General features: G+C 40.0%; 1 protein-coding gene across 1 annotated transcript; it reads right to left on the bottom strand.

Annotated features, from left to right (window-relative positions):
- Positions 1-614: 614 nt before the first annotated feature.
- On the bottom strand, positions 615-19800 carry LOC124276828 (glycine receptor subunit alphaZ1-like). Its single transcript, XM_046712479.1, has 7 exons — positions 19763-19800; positions 16179-16246; positions 15059-15279; positions 13351-13433; positions 12221-12358; positions 9423-9778; positions 615-1113 (listed from the first exon to the last, which is right to left on the bottom strand). Exons 2-7 carry the CDS (start codon positions 16218-16220, stop codon positions 934-936), a joined length of 1020 nt encoding a protein of 339 aa, XP_046568435.1. The 5' UTR covers positions 16221-16246; positions 19763-19800; the 3' UTR covers positions 615-933.
- Between the last annotated feature and the right edge of the window lie 1128 nt (positions 19801-20928).

Raw genomic sequence — 20928 nt, 5'->3', positions numbered from 1 at the left:
GTCTATAAACCTGGATTGATATACTTCTGCACATCGCTTTTGTTGTGAGACTGTTAGCTGCCATGTAAACAGCCATCAATTTCATCCCCAGGCAAATCATCCGGTCAACGTGCAAGATCAAGTGATGAACGTATCGAATTCGACCCGATCCCGCTTCGACATTATATATATAAGCATTATATTTATCATATACCTATGAATAATAGGACACTTTTGCACATACAATACTGGCTGTCGGCATACGTCCATAATGACCACCCGGACCGAAATGCATATGAACCAAATAAACCCTTGGCTTGGGCCGAAAATCCATATCAGCCGTATTGCCCGGCTACTTAACTGGTGTGGAATGAATGCACGCAAACGCTCGAAACTTCAATAGAAGGAGCCTTGTTCCATAGAAGGAAGGAAAAAATAAGGGATCACATGAAAGCACAAGAGTTCTTATTTTTCCAGGTTCCTTCACAAGCCTTGTATCGCATAGCTTGTGAAGAAACCTGGAAACAAATAAAGGAACACTTGTGCTTTCATGTGATCCCTTATTTTCCCCTCAGTATATATATGAAGCTAGAATGTGGCTAAAAGCTGCGTAAAACTGAACTTCACTCCCTCAGTCGTGGGTTTTCAACAAAGTCGTGAGACCCGCATTACATTAACGTTCGCTTCCCCCAACATCACGCTGATGCAAACCCTGGCAAAAGAGGCGTGACATTGGTGGTGTGACTAATCTACACTGATGCATGACACATTATACTTTTTTTGCTAAATGTAGCATTTACTATATTTATTAAAAAAGAGAAAAATTAAAAATGTACATGAACATCACTGCATGCTTCTAACGAGGCATGTTCGGAAAACAACAGTGTTGTTTCCTCAGTGTCATTGCTGTTAATCCACTGTACCAAACAGGTGGTCATCTTGCTTGGACTCCAGTCACGCGAGGTGTAAGTAATACACCCAGTATACGATGTTGAATATGATGAAAGAAATCGGAAATCCGTATTTTGAAATGTTATCGACTAGAATGCCGGCGTCTTTCGCGTAGTCGGAACTGCGCACTTCCGGTTTTCCATGTCCATTCTTTGCCTCTGTTTGTGATGGTGCTTTGCTTATCTGTGAAAATATACATAATACATGGTTAGTTGGTTAATCTGTGAAAATATACATAATAAATGGTTAGTTGGTTAATTTGTGAAGATATACATAATACATGGTTGGTTGGTTAATCTGTGAAGATATACATAATAAATGGTTAGTTGATTAATTTGTGAAGATATACATAATACATGGTTAGTTGGTTAATCTGTGAAGATATACTATAATACATAGTTAGTTGGTTAATTTGTGAAGATATACATAATACATGGTTGGTTAGTTTATCTGTGAAGATATACATAACAAATGGTAAGTTGGTTAATCTGTGAAGAGTGAAGATATACATAATACATGGTTAGTTATGATAGTGATTAGCTATGTCGCCTAACAAGCAGCAGGCTTGTCACAGCTTCTCGAAAACCATGAAATATTACAAACTTTGAGAAGTCACTGATGGCAGAAAAATGCAGTGGATGAAGCTTACACGTCCTGCTTTCATTCTGTGGAACCGGTTTGGGTTTAATGTGCTTATTTTCACCTTAATCTTGATAAAGAACATGGATAATGACAAACATTTTGAAAACTTTGACACTCACATGGTCACCTTGCAAACCAACCTGGGTCAGCCAAGACAATACAGCCAAGCCTACACCAATCAAGAACTGATTGCTCTGGACACCAAACAACAATGCATCAATCAACAACTATTGTGTCGCCTGAGAAAGCTAGGTATCAGCAACTCAAAACAGACTGTGAGAGGCAAGCGAGCTGGTCGGAGAAAACAAAAACAAAGGCCTATTCAACCAATAATAAATGCTTGTGGAACTACAAGTAATATTACAGAAAAAGACAATATCAGAAACTTAACAAATTCGACTCTAGTTCACCCCCCGGAACCCAAACAAAATATCAAGATTGCTCTGTGGAATGCACGATCTGTGCGAAATAAAACCAATGAAATTTGTGATTATATCATTGACCATGATTTTGACATAGTTTTCATCACAGAAACCTGGCTTAAGGAATCTGGTGATGAAGCCAAACTCTTTGAGTTATTCCCCTCCCCCCTGCACACGGTAAAACACTTTCCTGCGGTGACCGACCGGGAGGAGGCCTTGCTGTCATCTACAAAAAGATTCTTAACATTAACTTCTGTAAGAAAAGCAAGTATGACTCCATGGAAATGCTAGAATGTGTTGTCGCATGCCAAACATCACCAGTGAGGTTTGTGTGCATTTACAGACCCCCACCATCACGCAGGAATGGCATTACTGACTCACAATTCCTCACTGACTTCACATCACTTTGTGAACATGTTATTATTAAGAAAACGCCTTTTGTCGTTTTAGGTGAGTTTAACATTCATTTTGAGGATAGTACAAAAAACCTCAAATTGAAAATGGACAAGCTTCTGGACGCACTTGACCTTGTTCAACACATCAATAAGCCCACGCACACTCATGGTCACGTGATTGACTGGATTATCACAAGAATGAACCAAGACGTTATCGAAGATGCAAGTGTTCTAGACATGCAAATGTCCGATCATTTCTGGATACATGCATACTTACACATTGGCAGAATAGAACCAAGTCGCAGAAATATTGCCTGCAGCAATATCAAGTCTATATCCAGAGAGGAGTTTAAGCGGGATATACTCTCATCACGACTGTATACAGACCCTCCATCTGATGTTGACGAACTCGTTGATCTGTACAACAAAACTCTCTCTGACATCCTAGATAAACATGCTCCTCTTAAGTCCAGAAAAGTACGCGACAGAACGCAGTCTCGCTGGTACTCAGAAGAGATACACACAGCTAAAATTGAACGTCGACGAGTTGAACGCCAATGGCGAAAGACGAAGCTTGAGATTCACAGACAGCTTTTTAACAAAGCGAGGAATGATTTCAACAGAATACTTCAGCGTGTAAGATCACAGTTTTTCAATGATCTTATTCTTTCCGAAGCCAGTAACCCACGGGCCTTGTTCAGCACGATGTCGACATTGATGGGTAAATCAACTGACGTCATCCTTCCGGAACATGGTACTGGTGATGTCGATCTCGCCAATACGTTTGCTCAGTTCTTTCACGATAAGATAGCAAACATCCGTGGATCTCTTCGAACCACATCTGTTGATACACAGTCTAATCCTGCATGCAGCTCAACTATCAACAATTTCAATCGATTTAGTGAAGATGACACATTCAAACTTATCCAAAGTTCAAAACCAACGTCATGTTCCCTAGACCCAGTACCCACCAAACTACTCCTAGAAGGTATTGATTGTCTGCTGCCAGTCATCACGAGGATCATCAATTTTAGTCTTGAAACTGGTATTGTGCCTAAAACATTCAAAACTGCCATTGTCAAGAACACATATCTCGATCCTCAAACGTTGAAAAACTACCGGCCGGTCTCCAACCTGCCCTTTCTTTCCAAAATCTTAGAAAAGGCTGTCAACACTAGGGTCCTGGACTATCTCAATGCACACAGCCAGTTCGACAAGTTCCAGTCGGCTTATAGAGCAGCACACAGTACTGAAACTGCCTTGAAGCGAGTCGTCAACGATCTACGGGTCACCGTGGATAATGGTGACTTGGCTGGTACTTCTCGACCTGTCCTCGGCATTCGACACCATTGACCATGACACCTTAACCACACGCCTACAACGTGACTGTGGTTTTGACGGAGTGGCCCTGAAATGGTTTCGCTCCTACCTCACCGATCGTTTCCAATACGTTTCAATCAATGGTTCCAACTCAGACTCAAAAGGACTGAACTGTGGTGTTCCCCAAGGTTCTGTACTTGGCCCCATTTTGTTTATCATGTACACAAGACCAATCTGTAATGTCACCTCATCTTCCAATGTCCACTATCACCTCTATGCGGACGACACCCAGTTGTCAGACAAGTGTGGTGTGGACGCTACATCTCAGGAACATTGCATCAGAAACATGGAAACCTGCATACATTTTGTGCAATCCTGGATGTCAAGCAACAAGCTGATGCTGAACGCAGACAAAACAGAGGCTATGGTGATCGGCCCTCCAGTTCGCCTTTGGAAGTTTGGAAATAGCCACATAACAGTTGACGGATCTGACATTCCCTTCTCATCCTGTCTGGAAAATCTGGGAGTTTATTTCGACACCTCACTCTCCATGGAACAACAAGTGACAGCCATAGTCAGGAAATGCTACGTCTACATGAGAAACATCGGCAGCATCCGCAACCTTCTCAGTGATTCATCGGCAGCAGCACTAATGAGATCTTTCGTCCTCTCCAGGCTCGACTACTGCAATAGTCTTCTTGCTGGAGCATCTTCAGAGCAGATACATCGCCTACAGAGGATCCGGAACACAGCTGCCAGGATTGTAACCAGATCACCAAAGCACTGCCACATCAAACCGGTTCTTAAGTCCCTGCACTGGCTCCCAGTCCAGAAGAGAATCCAGTTCAAAGTCCTGACACATACCTACCAATGTGTCAATGGAACAGCGCCAAGTTATCTTTTTGAATTGATCAGCGAGTACCATCCAGCCAGAATACTCAGATCATGTTCGCGACACAATCTTGTCATTCCACGGATAAAATTGAAAACCTTAAAGTTTGGATATCGGTCATTCTCCAACGTATCGGCACACCTCTGGAACGCTCTTCCAATAGAATTAAAAACTTCACCTTTAGTGACCCAATTCAAACGTCAGCTCAAGACATTCTTATTCAACTAGCACTTTGTGTACCACCTGTGCTACTCTGACAAGCGCTCCGAGCATGCATGTGTATGGAATTAAGCCCTATACAAGCAACCTTATTATTATTAGTAGTATTAGTTGGTTAATCTGTGAAGATATACATAATACAAGGTTGGTTAGTTTATCTGTGGAGATATACATGATACATGGTTGGGTTGGCTAATCTGTGAAGATATACATGATACATGGTTGGTTGATTAATCTGTGAAGATATACATGATACATGGTTGGTTGGTTAATCTGTGAAGATATACATGATACATGGTTGGTTGATTAATCTGTGAAGATATACACAACCCGAGCTTAGTTGGCTAATCTGTGAAGAAATACATAACCCGTACTTAGTTGGCTGATCTGTGAAGATTTACATAACCCGTCCTCATTTGGCTAATCTGTGAAGATATACATAACCCGTACTTATTTGGCTAATCTGTGAAGGTATACATAACCCGTACTTAGTTGGCTAATCTGTGAAGATATACATAACCCGTACTTAGTTGGCTAATCTGTGAAGAAATATATAACCCGTGCTTAGTTGGCTAATCTGTGAACATATACATAACCCGTACTTAGTTGGCTAATCTGTGAAGAAATATATAACCCGTACTTAGTTGGCTAATCTGTGAAGATATACATAACCCGTACTTAGTTGGCTAATCTGTGAAGATATACATAACCCGTACTTATTTGGCTAATCTGTGAAGATATACATAACCCGTAATTATTTGGCTAATCTGTGAAGGTATACATAACCCGTACTTATTTGGCTAATCTGTGAAGATATACATAACCCGTACTTAGTTGGCTAATCTGTGAAGATATACATAACCCGTGCTTAGTTGGCTAATCTGTGAAGAAATATATAACCCGTGCTTAGTTGGCTAATCTGTGAAGATATACATAACCCGTGCTTAGTTGGCTAATCTGTGAAGAAATATATAACCCGTGCTTAGTTGGCTAATCTGTGAATATATACATACCCCGTACGTAGTTAGCTAATCTGTGAAGATATACATAACCCGTACTTAGTTGGCTAATCTGTGAAGAGATACATAACCCGTGCTTAGTTGGCTAATCTGTGAAGATATACATAACCCGTGCTTAGTTGGCTAATCTGTGAAGAAATACATAACCCGTGCTTAGTTGGCTAATCTGTGAAGATATACATAACCCGTACTTAGTTGGCTAATCTGTGAAGATATACATAACCCGTACTTAGTTGGCTAATCTGTGAAGATATACATAACCCGTGCTTAGTTGGCTAATCCCTGAACATATACATAACCCGTACTTATTTGGCTAATCTGTGAAGATATACATAACCTATGGAAAGTTTGTTAATCTGTGAAGATATTACATAATACATGGTCAGTTTGTTAATCTGTGAAGACATACATAATACATGTTAAGTTTGTTAATCTGTGTAGAAATACATGATACATAGTAAGTTTGTTAATCTGTGAAGATATAAATGATACATGTTAAGTTTGTTAATCTGTGAAGATATACATAATACATGGTAAGTTTGTTAATCTGTGAAGATATACATAATACATGGTAAGTTTGTTAATCTGTGAAGATATACATAATACATGGTTAGTTGGTTAATTTGTGAAGATATACATAATACATGGTAAGTTTGTTAATCTGTGAAGATATACATAATACATGGTAAGTTTGTTAATCTGTGAAGATATACATGATACATGGTAAGTTTGTTAATCTGTGAAGATATATATGATGCATGGTAAGTTTGTTAATCTGTGAAGATAATAATAATAATAGTGCATATTTATAATGAACATATATCCACACTCGTAAGCATGCTCTTGGCGCTAACACATTATAGTCACGTGACTTATGTCGCCGGGTACCCATTTTATGCTGGGTGAACAGAGGCAACTTTGAACAAACAAACAAACTTGCCAAAGGTAAGAGAATATGTATCAAATGTGCATCGTTGTGAAGATCTGTGAAGATATACATAACCTATATTCTGTCAAGAGATAAGTGACTGTGGAGATCTGTAATGACCTAAATAATTGAGATTCAAGGACAATGCCAGCTGTATTTGTAATCCTGTATCTCGGCCAGCTTTATTTCAAAATATGCAAAGGCTCTGTGGCTCACCTCCTACCACTGTAGTTTATGGAGGAGAAGTTAACAGCATTTATGGGACCAGAAACTATACAACACATTATTTAGTTTGGTGAAAACGACATCGATGAACCTGGGAACATTAACTGGAGCTTTCATCTGCTTCAAGGAATTAGATTTGGCTAGAGAAGAATTGTTTCACCCTTCAAGTATTATCATCTGACAGTTAGTTTGATAAGGATACTGAAAATGACTGAGTGTATTAATAGCAATTGTTGGGCTTCTTGCAAGTTTTAAGGGTCGCTTTAAGCTTTATAAGCAGCGTTCGAAATAAGCGCCGGCCCGGAGAACCAGCGCCGGTTGTTATCCAGGCCTACCATACAAACGGTGAACAAATCATCAAAACTGATCTCATATACACCAAAACAGAACAAAAACCACCAAAACTGCAACAATATCCTCTAAAACCGAAACAATACATCTGTAATGGAAGACTAATCGTTTGAAATGGAAACAAAACTCGCGTATCAGCTACAAGAGCGCACGAGAACGGTCACCGAGCGTACAAAACGGCATTCATAGCATCCCAACACGGCAGTCATAGCATCCCGAAACGGCATACAAATCGTCAAAGATGGCGGCGAGGGGAGACGAATAGGCTTTGGTACATAATTGTTTTTCGTCACTATGAGTCTAAACTTGAAAATTTGATATCGGGATGTAGTGCATAAACCCCCTATTGTAGTAAGCTTCAAACCTATGTCCATACTTCTCAGTGTCAGGCTTGCAATTCTACACAATGTGGTCCCTCGTTCGACCGAATAGGATTTCTTGTCAACATGCCGTGGTCCTGTTTCTCTTCAGTTTTGTAAATAAAGTGTTCATAGCGTCACATTCAACATTACTATATTTTAGTGATTTAAAAAGTTTACAAAAACTTTGTTCATTCTCCGTGAATTGCATATCTAAGTGATCATTTCTACTTTGACTTCCCAAACTGCCTTTTTTTAATTTCTCAAACTTGTATTCACAGATTCCTGAGAGAGACGTGTCAGTCCTCTCGTCATCTGACATATTCTTCTTAGTTTGTATGTTTGTATGCCACCGCTTCACACTGCACGTATGGTCATGTTCTCAGACGAAGATCTTCTAGTTTCATCTTACTTTTATGAAGTCATTCAGTGAATATATTTCTTTCAGATATCTCTGTGATACCGAACCTTTCCGAAAATTCCAACGTTTGAGTGTATGCCATATAAAGGAAGTTCAAAAATCGGGTAACATTGCGTTCTCATCAGAGAAGGAAACATGAACTTGCTTATAATTTCAACTGTGAATTGTGTGTCAGGAAGATTTTATCATTCTGCAATTTTATCTTTTCCATGTACTTCAAAGTATTCCATGCAATCCCAAACATTTTACATCATTTAACAAAAAAATAAAGCTTAACTTGAGGTACAAACATGCGTCCGTCTTTGTTATTGTAAGTCTCAAGAAGTCGCCTCCTGTGGACTTGAAACAGAAATCCCTGCCCTAATCAGTGGATTGAGTTTGCACTCGTACACTTTAAAAATGATCACTTATATATGCAATTCACGGAAAATTAACAAAGTTTTTGTAAACTTTTAAATCACTAAAATATAGTAATGTTGAATGTGACGCTATGAACACTTTATTTACAAAACTGAAGAGAAACAGGACCACGGCATGTTGACAAGAAATCCTATTCGGTCGAACGAGGGACCACATTGTGTAGAATTGCAAGCCTGACACTGAGAAGTATGGACATAGGTTTGAAGCTTACTACAATAGGGGGTTTATGCACTACATCCCGATATCAAATTTTCAAGATTAGACTCATAGTGACGAAAACAATTATGTACCAAAGCCTATTCGTCTCCCCTCGCCGCCATCTTTGACGATTTGTATGCCGTTTCGGGATGCTATGACTGCCGTGTTGGGATGCTATGAATGCCGTTTTGTACGCTCGGCAACCGTTCTCGCGCGCTCTTGTAGCTGATACGCGAGTTTTGTTTCCATTTCAAACGATTAGTCTTCCATTACAGATGTATTGTTTCGGTTTTAGAGGATATTGTTGCAGTTTTGGTGATTTTTGTTCTGTTTTGGTGTATATGAGTTCAGTTTTGATGATTTGTTCACCGTTTGTATGGTAGGCCTGTCTGGTATTTCAGCACTTTACACATAGGAATGTTAACACCAGTCTTTAACAATAAAAACGTCTCTCTGCGCCATAGGCTTCGCTAATTCATTTTGTAGAAACTGTGTACAGTGTAATCTATTTTGTTTTGGGCCTGCAGATATCATTCAGGGCCTGTAGATTTTATAGCCTGCAGGCGGCAGAAGGCCCTGATGGCCAACTGGCCGCAAACACTGTTTATAAGCTACAAATATTTAGTTTCTTTTGGGAGCTGATATATTATAGAAGTAGAGTGCCGTGTTGATAATATTTACCTTATATATAGAATCATCCTTCTTCAGCACCTTCTTGTGACGCCGGGTCAGCACCGTGACGACAGCATACTCCGTGTAGGCGGCAAACACAAACGCCAGACACGCCAACATCCACACGTCGATGGCCTTCACGTTGGGGACCCTGGGAAGTTGTGCACGCGCACCTGAGCTCTGGGTGGTGATTGTCAGCACTGTAAGGAGCCCCACGGAGATTCTGGCGGGAACTGCCTCGTGGTCTATCCAGAACGAGGCCCAGGACAGGACGACGATGAGGACGCTTGGGATGTAGGTCTGTGTGGCGTAGAAGCCGATCTCTCGTTTTATACTGACGTCAGCCCTGAGACATGTGTACGCTCCTACGGGATAAGGACATCCGGGTTATTTATATATCATTTGAAAGGCGTAGAGATGTGTTTCACGCCGTTTTGAGCAGTGAGTGAGTGGCTTTGCGCCGCTTTTTGCAGTATTCCAGCAATATCGTGGTGGGGACACCAGAAAATGGTCTTCATACATTGTACCCATGTGGGGAAGCGAACCCGTGTGTTCGGTGTGAAGAGTGAATGCTTTAACTGTAGTTTTTATAACAATACCTTAGCTTTAGTTGTTTCGTATTTGAAAAAGTACGAAACTAATATAATCACTCTTACTCTGTTTGTATTTAGTTAACATTATTATGATAATTATGATTACGTTTTAATATTATTTACCTCGCTACAACTCTGTTAAGATGTATGGTATTAACTTCATTTGAATGAAAATTTGTATTTTAAATGCATTTTTGTATTTTATTGTGAGCATAAAATAACGTAGGTTTCTTTCCTGTCCCACCGCTCCATGCTTTGAAAAGTGTTTTAGTCATATAATGGCGTGTCAGCATGAAGCGGTGGAAGAGAATGAAGGGATGACGATTATGATTCTGGTTAAACCCGCGCGCACAAGTGTAGTACTGACTACCCCGGAAGCAGGATCAGGCAAAACCGCGATTTGAACCCGCGGTGTCAGTGATTAGCAGGCTTAGGGTTCGCCAATCATCGAATCAGTAAATTTATCAGACGTTAACATTGCTGAACATATCAGATATGGATGCGGCTCCATCATGGTATGGGGTGGACTCGTCTGGGACGGTAAAACCTATCTGCATGTTCTTGCAAATGGCACCATGACCGGGACTCGCTACAGAGATAAGATCCTGGATCCCCTGGAGTTACCAGGCATGGCATCATCCTTATGGATTAGAATTGGTCTTCAGCAAACCATGCTTGTCGTATGCCTTACAGGCAGCATCGGAAGGCGGTGTCAAACTGTAGTGTTATTAACAGTCAACCTATCACGAGCATTGCTCTATGCACAATGCATGCTCGAAGCACCCAAACAAGCTCAGTCACTGCAGAGGCCCAGATTAGCTGCGTATCCCGGTAAAATACGCATATAAAATTTCCAATTACGCATTGAAAAATAATTCGTGCGTACCAATTACGCATTTTAAATGTTAGATACGCAAAAGGTTTAAAACAAATGCGTACGGAATATATTTATAAAAATCGCTTGCGTAATGAAAAAGACAACGATTGCTATCAAGTTGTACTGTTAGTATAGGACAAGTGTTGTACTGTCAGTATAGGATGAGTGATTTTTTATGAAATCATTTCCATTATATTTAAGTTGGTTTTGATTAGGTATGACATAAGGCAGAACATACCTGCTTAGTAAACTTACTCAATGACATAATACTTAGGTGAGTAAAATGACTGAAATACGCACATATTTGAAAGCAGTGGGTAACGGAAAATGAAATACCCACTCAACATTCATAATACCCACTCCAAAAATACAGTGGGTACAGTACCCACATGAGCTAAATCTTATCTGGAGCTCTGCAAGCTGATTATTATTACCCCGGATAACCCAAGCTGCCTGTTAGGCGCTAGAGGGTTATAGTGACACCGGGTACCCTTTTTCTGCGGGTGAACAGAGGAAATTTTGAACAAACTCACTTGCCTAAGGTGAGACCACATGTATCACATGTGCTTCGTTGTGGGACAGGACTGAAGTCAAAGAAACTCTCAGGAGTCAAGCTACCAAAAGAGATCACCCATCCTAAACTCTCCGCGTCCCACGTTGCTTGACTTCACCTGATTTTTGCGTGCAAGGGGTTCACACACACGCTACTGAGCCCATAGTTGTGACTTCGACTCCTGTTGTGCCACCACCAGTATGTTCAGATTAAGTACTGAACGGCCACCATAGGTGTTACGTAAGGACGCTTTCTCACCGGTCGAATCCACTGTTATCAGATGAAACGCATTTCGAACAGGCTAATGTGATACTTGTAAAACGTCATGTTTCTTAAATATTCTTCCAAACTCCATTCTCCTAAGCAAATGTTGAACATTATGTAACTAGCTCGGAGACTTTTCCTTCTTACCCGTGATATTCCACGTCAAGCGACGTGACCCTCTCGTGGCCATTAATGTAACCTTTGCGTAATGATTGACGTATATTTCCCCCATATAAAATGAATATTGCAGATGTTTTTTATAACACATTGGACTTAAATTGAGAATTTGTATAAAGAATAATTGGATACAATTATCTGTATCTTAGGCATATGTTCTCTAAGACACCAATATAAACCAAATTACTTCTTGCAGGTTATGGAAAGTGGGGAATGTTAACAAAAAGGTCTGAACCAAAAGATTATTGGCAAGCGTGTATGGAAAATGATTTTTAAATAAAAATTAAATATTTAGAAAATTAATACATCACGTCATATATTTTCCAATTCCACACCTTCTTACCGGTAACGTATTTGTTCTGGCATGTCCCCACAGTGATGTCGGTGATCTGGAAGTCAGGAATCTGTACCCCCGGGCGACTTTCGACGGCACGCCGCTCCGTCGTAAACTCGTAGTAGAGATCGGAGGACGTGTAGCTGTCTGTAACGAGTGAGTGAGTGGGTGGGGTTTAAGTCCATGTTCAGCAATTTTTGAGAAATTAATGAATTTATTTTTACACCGCTTTTAGCTATACTTCAGCAATATTTCGACGGGGACATCGGGAATGGGCTTCACACATTGTACCCACGTGGGGAATCGAACACGGGTCTTCGGCGTGACGAACGAACTACTACAGTACTGCTGTATCTACATACATGTACACCATCTTTAAGTAAGTTCATAGAAATCAGATATTGAACGCCGACATAATTCTGACTGAACGACACACCCCAGGAGGTCGTGTCAGGCGTACTTCTTAATCAATCCCCCTCAACATCTCTAAATGCTAGGGGAGACTGGGTTAAGCATACCAACAAAATATCTGATTCCTGTATCTAGAAGATGGTTGGTTGGTTGTTGTTTAACGCCGCATTCACAATATTCCCCAGCTATATGGCGTCGGTGTGTAAATAATCTACTCTGGACCACAATCCAGTGATCAACAGCATGAACATCGATCTACGCAACTGGGATACGATGACATTCGTCAACCAAGTCAGCGAGCCTGACCACCCGATCCCGGTAGTCGCTTCTTACAACAAGCATGGGTTACTGAAGGCCAATTCTAACCAGGTTCTTCACGGGTGTATCTTGAAGACGAAAGTAATCGGGATGTATGGAATCCTAGAAGGGACATTGTCGCGTCGTCGTCCTCACAAAAACAAGCAAAAAGGGGCAAAATTAACCTAAGCGCGACAATGCCACAAATGGCTGAAATATCGGGTTGTTGCATTGCCGCACTTTTGTTGATTTTGCCTCTTTCTGCTTGTTTTTGAAAGGGCGACAATGAGACAATGTCACTTCTGGGATCCCATAGGGATGTTCCCAGAACAAAAGGAACGAAGGTTGTTGAGGCTATCCTATACATCCTGCTATGTTCTCTTTAACAGTATATTATAGTATATACGGCACTTATTATAAATGTTACTCACAACTTTCCATGTCGATATTACAGGTTTGCTTGTCCATGGGGAAGTTGATGAGGTTCATGGTACACTCCAGCGTCATCGACAACCTGAAACCAGACACCAGGTGTTCTAGCTTTGCCCTGTCTTAGATTGTTATAATAATTTGTACCCATATTTAAAGTGAGCTGTGTTGTAAAACAACCATTTGTCCTTAAACCGGACACAGGAAACATTTCTAAAACAACGGTGAAGGCTCGGGCCATAAACACAAGCCTCTCTTCCCTTCATCTGGTTCTTCAGTAAAGTATCAAAACATAACTTCGTAAATTTTAAATCTAGAATCGGTGTCAGTTTGACTGTGGGTCAAAGGGACTGATCATTTCAATTCTTGAAATCAGAATGCTTGGAATTCGTTTGCTAAAAATATTTTTTGAAATATATGTTGACCAGATATGGTGGATGCTATGACAAAACCGGACGAGAAAAAACAACACCGGTTTCTTTACAGAGAGAAAATTAAAATATATGTTCTAAAACGCTGACTACAAAAATAAGGTTCCGTTTGTAACAACAGTCTCCTGTTACCATGGGTGAATATTAGATGATTAATGGTAGGTAGTTTAACAAAAACACATTCAATCCATATTTCAGGATGACTAACAGTATCTTTGAAATGAATTGTCTGATAAAATGTTAAATGACATTCGGCTCCTAAAAGATAATTTTAGGTGTGCAGTAGACTAACAACTAGTCTCTGAAATGAACATATTTTACTGAAAAAGTTCATAGTAAAATGAAAAGGAGCCCTGAGACTTTCTTCATTTTCTGAAGCTGAGGAAATCTAGACTTGCCACATTTTCTAGACTTGTGTGGGCTTTCTTGAATATATTTTCTTCAGGGTCTGTACGACAGACTATGTGTGCAGTGAAAGGAGAAGGTAAGATCATTGCCCTTTTCGACCCACAGTAATTTATGAAATGAGGATTTGTGTTGTAAGTCATAAGGAAAAAATCAGATGTGTTCATATGATTGATCACTAGAATTTGTCCAATTGAACTATTGCATGTTTTGTAATCAAATTGGAAACCAAATGTACATGCAAGGCTTTGGTGTATCGAAAAGGATGATTTGAGGGTACCGGTTTGAGGGTACCGATTTGAGACGGTATTCAGATATCACACATACAATATTTGGGCGTTTCCCATCAAAACTGATTTCATGGCCATGTTGATAAAAAAGTGATTTGAAAATGTCATCTTGGATCACAAACTTCCTCCATGAATTTCAACACATCTCTCGAATCCACTCACCTCAGCAATATTTGAGTATTTAAAAATGTCAAAACTTGTGAACACAAGAAGGAAGGACGTCATTTGACCATGATAATTTCCATACCAATATATGAAAGTTTTCCGAACCTTCAAATTTGGCATTTCCATTTGGCCAAAATGAACCCATCTCAACCATTTGTGCTGTAGGTAACATGAGGTCCGAAGTCCTAAATGAATCCTAAATACAACTGTATTGGCCTGTACTCACAGTTTGATTAAATCATGATTTATTGTACTGTGAAGCATTTCGAGTCAGGGGTCATCTCAAAAATGTCTTTGGGTGGATTACAGATTTTTTTCATTTATTTACTGTGAAGCATTTCAAGTCGGGGGTTATTTAAAAAAAGAATTTTTTCATCTTTAATCCTCACAAAGACACGAGGGCCTGTGGCTACACTGACCTTTGCGAGTACAGAATTGTTCCGTCCGGGGACAGGCGAATCAAGATATTCGGGATAGTGATTTCATGTCTGCTTTCTCGCTTAGAATTGGGGAAGTACAGGTCAGGCACCCACAGCGAGTTCAGGCGCTTCTCGCTGATGACAATACTTGAATTGAAATCGTCGTATGTTAAGCGAGGATCTCGCCACTCCTGACGGAGGAGAAAACTGGTGCTGAATTCCTATAACAAAAACGAAATGCAATTTCGAGAAACTAAATTCAATGTAAAAATATGTATGAAATGTAAGAAATTTATATGACATTACACTCTTTGTTCGTAAGTAATAAACCATTCCGGATTGCAGTTCTAGAAATGATTTCAGTGTGACAGCTTTTGGAGTACAAACAAACGTGCTGTTTTTACAATGATTTCAAGAGCGCCCTATGACTCTTGCTCAAACGTTTGATCAAGGTTACACCAAAGATTTCAATATGCTTTCATTTTTAGGCGTTAGTGGTCAACGTGATGTCTGCTGCAATTCTCTATTCAGACCAAATGTTCCTGTATTGTGTTCATGGGAACAATTGACTAGCCTTTGAATGTGTTTGAGACCGGTGCTGCTGGTCAGGAAAGATACCGTCAATTTCTCGTGAACTAGGGGTGAAACGGTATACCGCGGTATTAGTAGAACCGCGGTATTTTGCCTTCGGTTCGGTATACCGTAATCCAGTGAAAAAAGCGGTATTTTCGGTTTTCGTATAGTTATTTTATTAACCTTTTTATGATTTTTTTTCATAATGTCTAGAAATCGAAATTCTTTGCTTGACGGCCGCTATTTTCCCGGAAGTAAGTTCTCATATACCGAACCGAAACGGACCAATACGTACCGTACCGTGGTAAGAGCGTACCGTTTCACCCCTATCATGAACACTTGGTCTTATTGTATGACTGATTCATAAATATATGCCTCTGATTTAGTCGGAATCGTTCAACTTTAGATCATACTTCTTATGATTATGGAATTTTTATTCGTAGTGTTTTTTCATTTCCTGTTTCGTTCATATTCAATTACTGACTTTATGAATCTGGATAACACTTCTCACACTGAGGGATGTAAATGCCATGTTTTTCATATTCACCATTTCTATGTCATTCACAGGTCCCAGGGAGATCAAGGTCATATCCACAAGCACCTGGGTTGCTTTACCTTGAAAGAAAAATGCACGGAATGGTCATGTCGTCGACTGACACAAACACATTATCAACACTGCACAGCATCTTACCGACGCGGGGTGGTGGGGTAGCCTAGTGGTTAAAGCGCTCGCTCGTCGCGCCGAAGACCCGGGTTCGATTCCTCGCATGTCTGGTGTCCCCGCCGTGATATTGCTGGAATATTGCTAAAAGCGGCGTAAAACCATTTACTCGATCACTCACTCACTTCCCGACGCAAGTGAGTTAACTGAATACTGAAATCCAGTTTCTCCTAAACTGGTCACGTTCCCGGCTCCCTTTGCGTATATTGCGATATGCAGGGCCCAGCGTAGTTTCTACCCAGCTCTTCTAGACTAGAATTACGTGGCTTCATTGCTGCCCTCCCAGTGAATATTCCAAGCAATGGCCTATCTATGCTCTAACTATTGGCCAATCAGATTCCACCTATACCTTTCTTGTATTTCCTTCAAACAAAATAGCTGCGCCCGGTCAAGACGATCTGACCGATAATCAAGATCTATTCAGTGACATTACATGTTTTACCTTGCCAAGTGCATCACCTTAATGAGCATTTTGATTAAACACATGAAACGATTTGGAAAATATCTATGGACGCCCAGTTGCAGGTTCACATGCTTTGCAAATCTTGCTATATCGACCACAATCTGTATGGCAGTATGGAAACCGTATGTCGAATTCATTACGTAATTTTCACTGGACATGCAGACCAGCCTGGTTCCCGGGGTCTGCTGCGCTAACGCTCCGACACTATCCCCGGTAACCATTACCACAACGCCCATCGTTACATTTAGCGCACGAAAACGTTATTTTAGCAGTTTCGAGACATGAAAATCGTCGTTACATGGGCGATATGTAAACAATGACACACACCCCATTTTCATCACCGACATGTGCGTTGATATTTCGTGTCAGCTCGGTATTGTCACAAAATCGTACACCTAAAACATGGATCTAAACGACCACGTTGATTGAATATAATTAGCATCTTCCATCGTTACAGGGTAGGTTTAGCGGATATATATTTTTCGATCGCGTTGTGAAATTACTTGGTAAAGCGTTTAGATCCAAGTGAATGATGTTAATGACAGGGTTTGTCATTCTGATACATAGCCTCTGTATTTTTATGAATATGAAAAGTTTTCTAACTATTCATTTATTATCATTTTTTCCAATGCAATATGAGGACGTATACTTTGCCATAGTTTTCGATGAAAATGCTATGAAAAAGTTCTAACCACCCGTTCTCGGATTTGTCTATAGTAAATGTATGGCGCGTCGCCCGAAATTCCAGAAAGTTCGGCAAGTTTAGATTTTATGTTAGTGAGCAATTCATCTGTCTCAAATGAAATCAAACGGATTGTAACTGGCAAGGTACAAGGTATCAGCTGGCCAAGGTAAGTGTAGGCGAAGACATCAATATAGGTTTAAGGTCACGGATGTTAACAAATTTTACATTAGTCCTCACACAAACAGCAGAAACCTTTTAACAAGCGTTATAGATTGCAACCCATTTCCTGGGTACATACCAAGCACGAATGGCTATTGATATGGTTGCATCGAACTTACGTAGCCAGTGTTTTCCTGTCGTATGCCGATTAAATGGAGGCTTATAGCTTACAGAAGTACCCGCAGAAATGGTTCGATGTAAGGTAGGCTAAGTCAACAAACGACAAACACTGGATAAGATTTATCAATATATATATGGAGTTAATGGTATAAACTGTAACTTGCCGAGAAGAGCGCTCATGTGCCTAAGGACATGTTTTCAGGAAAGTAATAGCTGCATGCAATAAGTGGCACCAGTTAAATTTGTTTTGAATGTAAATGAATGCTAAAATTGTTGCACTTATAAATTCTGCCCGGAAATGGTCTCATGTTCTACTTGGACGTTTAAACTGGAAAGAACAAATCATTAAAGAACCGTACACTGGAAATTCTGAGTGAGTGGGTATGGTTTTACGCTGCTTTCAGCAGTATTCCAGCAATAACACGACGGGGGACACCAGAAATGGACTTCACACATTGTACCCATGTGGGGATTCGAACCCGGGTCTTCGGCGTGACACTTCACCCACCAGGTAACCCCCCTGGACAGAATATGTGGCACCAGTTCAATTTTGGTTTGAATGTAAATGAATACTAATATTGTTGTATTTATAACTTTGGCACTGTCACATGTTCTACTTTGTCGCTTAAAATTAGAAAGACTGACTGACTGAGTTTGGTTTTACGCCGCTTTTAGCAATATTCCAGCAACATCACGGCGGGGGACACCAGAAATGGGCTTCACACATTTAACCCATGTGGGGTTTCGAACCCGGGTCTTCGGCGCGACGAGCCAACGCTTTAACCATTAGGCTACCTCACCGCCCCTTAGAAAGAACAAATCAGAAAAAAAACGTACACTGTAAATTTTGAAATGTAATGTAATAAGTAAATTGTATGTGTGGGGTGGGGAGAGGGAGGGGAAGGTCACCATGGTAAATTTAATTCAAATTAAATGTATTCGAGAAATGTCCCAATATGAAATATGCTCATGTTCAAAACTACATTCATTTCAGAAACATCAATTTTTATCCCAAATCAATGGCCGAATCTCTCAAAAATGGCGAACCTTTTCAAATCCAAAAGAACATGACTTAGCAAAATATATTAGAATTGTTTCCAAAAGGCTCCAAATAAAATCTAATTTGTAACATCTAGATTTTTCAATTAGTTATAATATATCTTTTGTATGTATTATAAACGTAGATGTACATCCCTGCTATCTTGGCATTTATTATATTCATTTGCATTTAATTGTCTCATGTACCACCGTTGGTTTTTTTGAGAATAGAGATGAAAGATGACATGAGATGCAATGGAGGCCTTATTTCTTCAGTTGGCTGCGCACGGTTATTTCCCTTAGCCGTGTCGGGATACTATGATCATAGACCATATGCTCGATTATACCTAGATCCTATGATCCTTGATTTGTCAGCATCATATTCTCGTGTGGGATTTTTAAACAGTACGGCTTCAGCAAAATTTGCTGAAAATACTGATAGAACTGAATTTAATGTTAACGGAACGCTCTCGTTGTATTAAAGACCATATGTTAGGCCATATATGAAAATATTCTAGTTTCTCATTACCGCCCAACGCAACTAAGATTTTTAATATTTTTTTTACAATGAAGAAAATGCAACATTGACTGTCAAAATGTGTATGAGCTTTTCATAATTCCAAGTTTTGATTTTCTATCAGAGAAAAGGTTCCATTTCCACAGAAATCAAGGGGTTTGGGACATAAAATAAAATAAAATGTAAAAATAAAATCCACCCGGCCAATCCATATTTTTCTTAAAAAGTGATGAGAAACAAGAATATATTTTTTATGTGGCCTTACTGCTTATTTATCCACTACTATCCAAATTTTAAACTTGCCACTTTACAATATTAGGTCATTTACAATTATATTTATTCAAACTGACGATAACATTTTATCTTACCTTCGGCTGCCTCGGGTCTAATCGTAGCATCATACTTTTCCGGGTTGAGCAGACGATTCAAAACTGCCCGCTCCGTAGACGGATCAGTACCTTTGGATCCCGGGAGATTAAACCCGAGACTCACGAAAAACACGTGCAGAACACAAAATCGCATTGCAGTCTTGTGCGCGAGTGTTAGAGTCCGTGCAGCACGTGCACTCCAGAGCAGGTTTACAGCTGCACCTGCGGTCGTCTGGTCCCTTCAATATCAAGAACAAAATGACGCAAGCCGGATCGCCACCGTTTCATGAAACAATTTATTCAGGCGATCGATGTTGCTATGGATTCTTTATATATTCCAGTCAACAACTGTACAGTCAACACATCTCCGTCATTTGTATATCTTGTGAACACAAATGATCCCGAAACATCCCTGATTCTTCGATATACTCATGATTCTATGAAAAAGCATTATGGTCATATGTTGCCAATGCATTTTCGTTCAAAGGACATGCTTGAGAAATATACATGTGAAACAACAAAAATAATTCTCTTCTCATTTCTAGTATCGAAAACCTATCTTTAATGTATACTAGTAAAAGATGTCAATCGTCCAACTTGGAGTTTTATGCCAGATGTTCTCACGGAGAGCGCCATCTGGTGGATCAATTTTTCCTTATGGCCCCGACCAGTTTTCGTTTCAAAATAGTAACGATTTAAGATTTGCATGAGAATAAAATTGTTCCTGTGGAATAGGGATTGTTATTCAGAAATATTTCTTTAAATCAACGCATCGAATATCTCTACTAAGTGCAATTAAAGGTAAGATGTCATCATCTTTCACCATCGCGCTCCTCTTAACATAACGCCAGGAGTGGATTTCTTTACAACTCCAAACAAAGGGTACTGTTTCCTTTCTGAGATCAGAGTCGGTGGGTTAGTCTAGTACTAGTGTTTAAAGCGTTCGCTCGTCACACCGAAGGCCCGGGTTTGATTCACCACATGGGAACAATATGTGAAGCCCATTTCTGGTGTCCGCCATTGCTGGAATACTGCTAAAAGCGGCGTAAAACCATACTCACTCATTCTGCATCATCTAAAACGTTCAGGAAGCTCGGATCGTGTACATACATCTTTAACAACTGACTAAAATGTAAATTAATTACATATCGTGTTTGTGGAAACAC

This window comes from Haliotis rubra, unplaced genomic scaffold (assembly GCF_003918875.1).
Source record: "Haliotis rubra isolate DU_JTF1 unplaced genomic scaffold, ASM391887v1 Scf214, whole genome shotgun sequence".
NCBI lineage: Eukaryota > Metazoa > Mollusca > Gastropoda > Lepetellida > Haliotidae > Haliotis > Haliotis rubra.
Note: the sequence above shows the minus strand (reverse complement) of the source record. Positions and strands in the feature narration are given on the sequence as shown.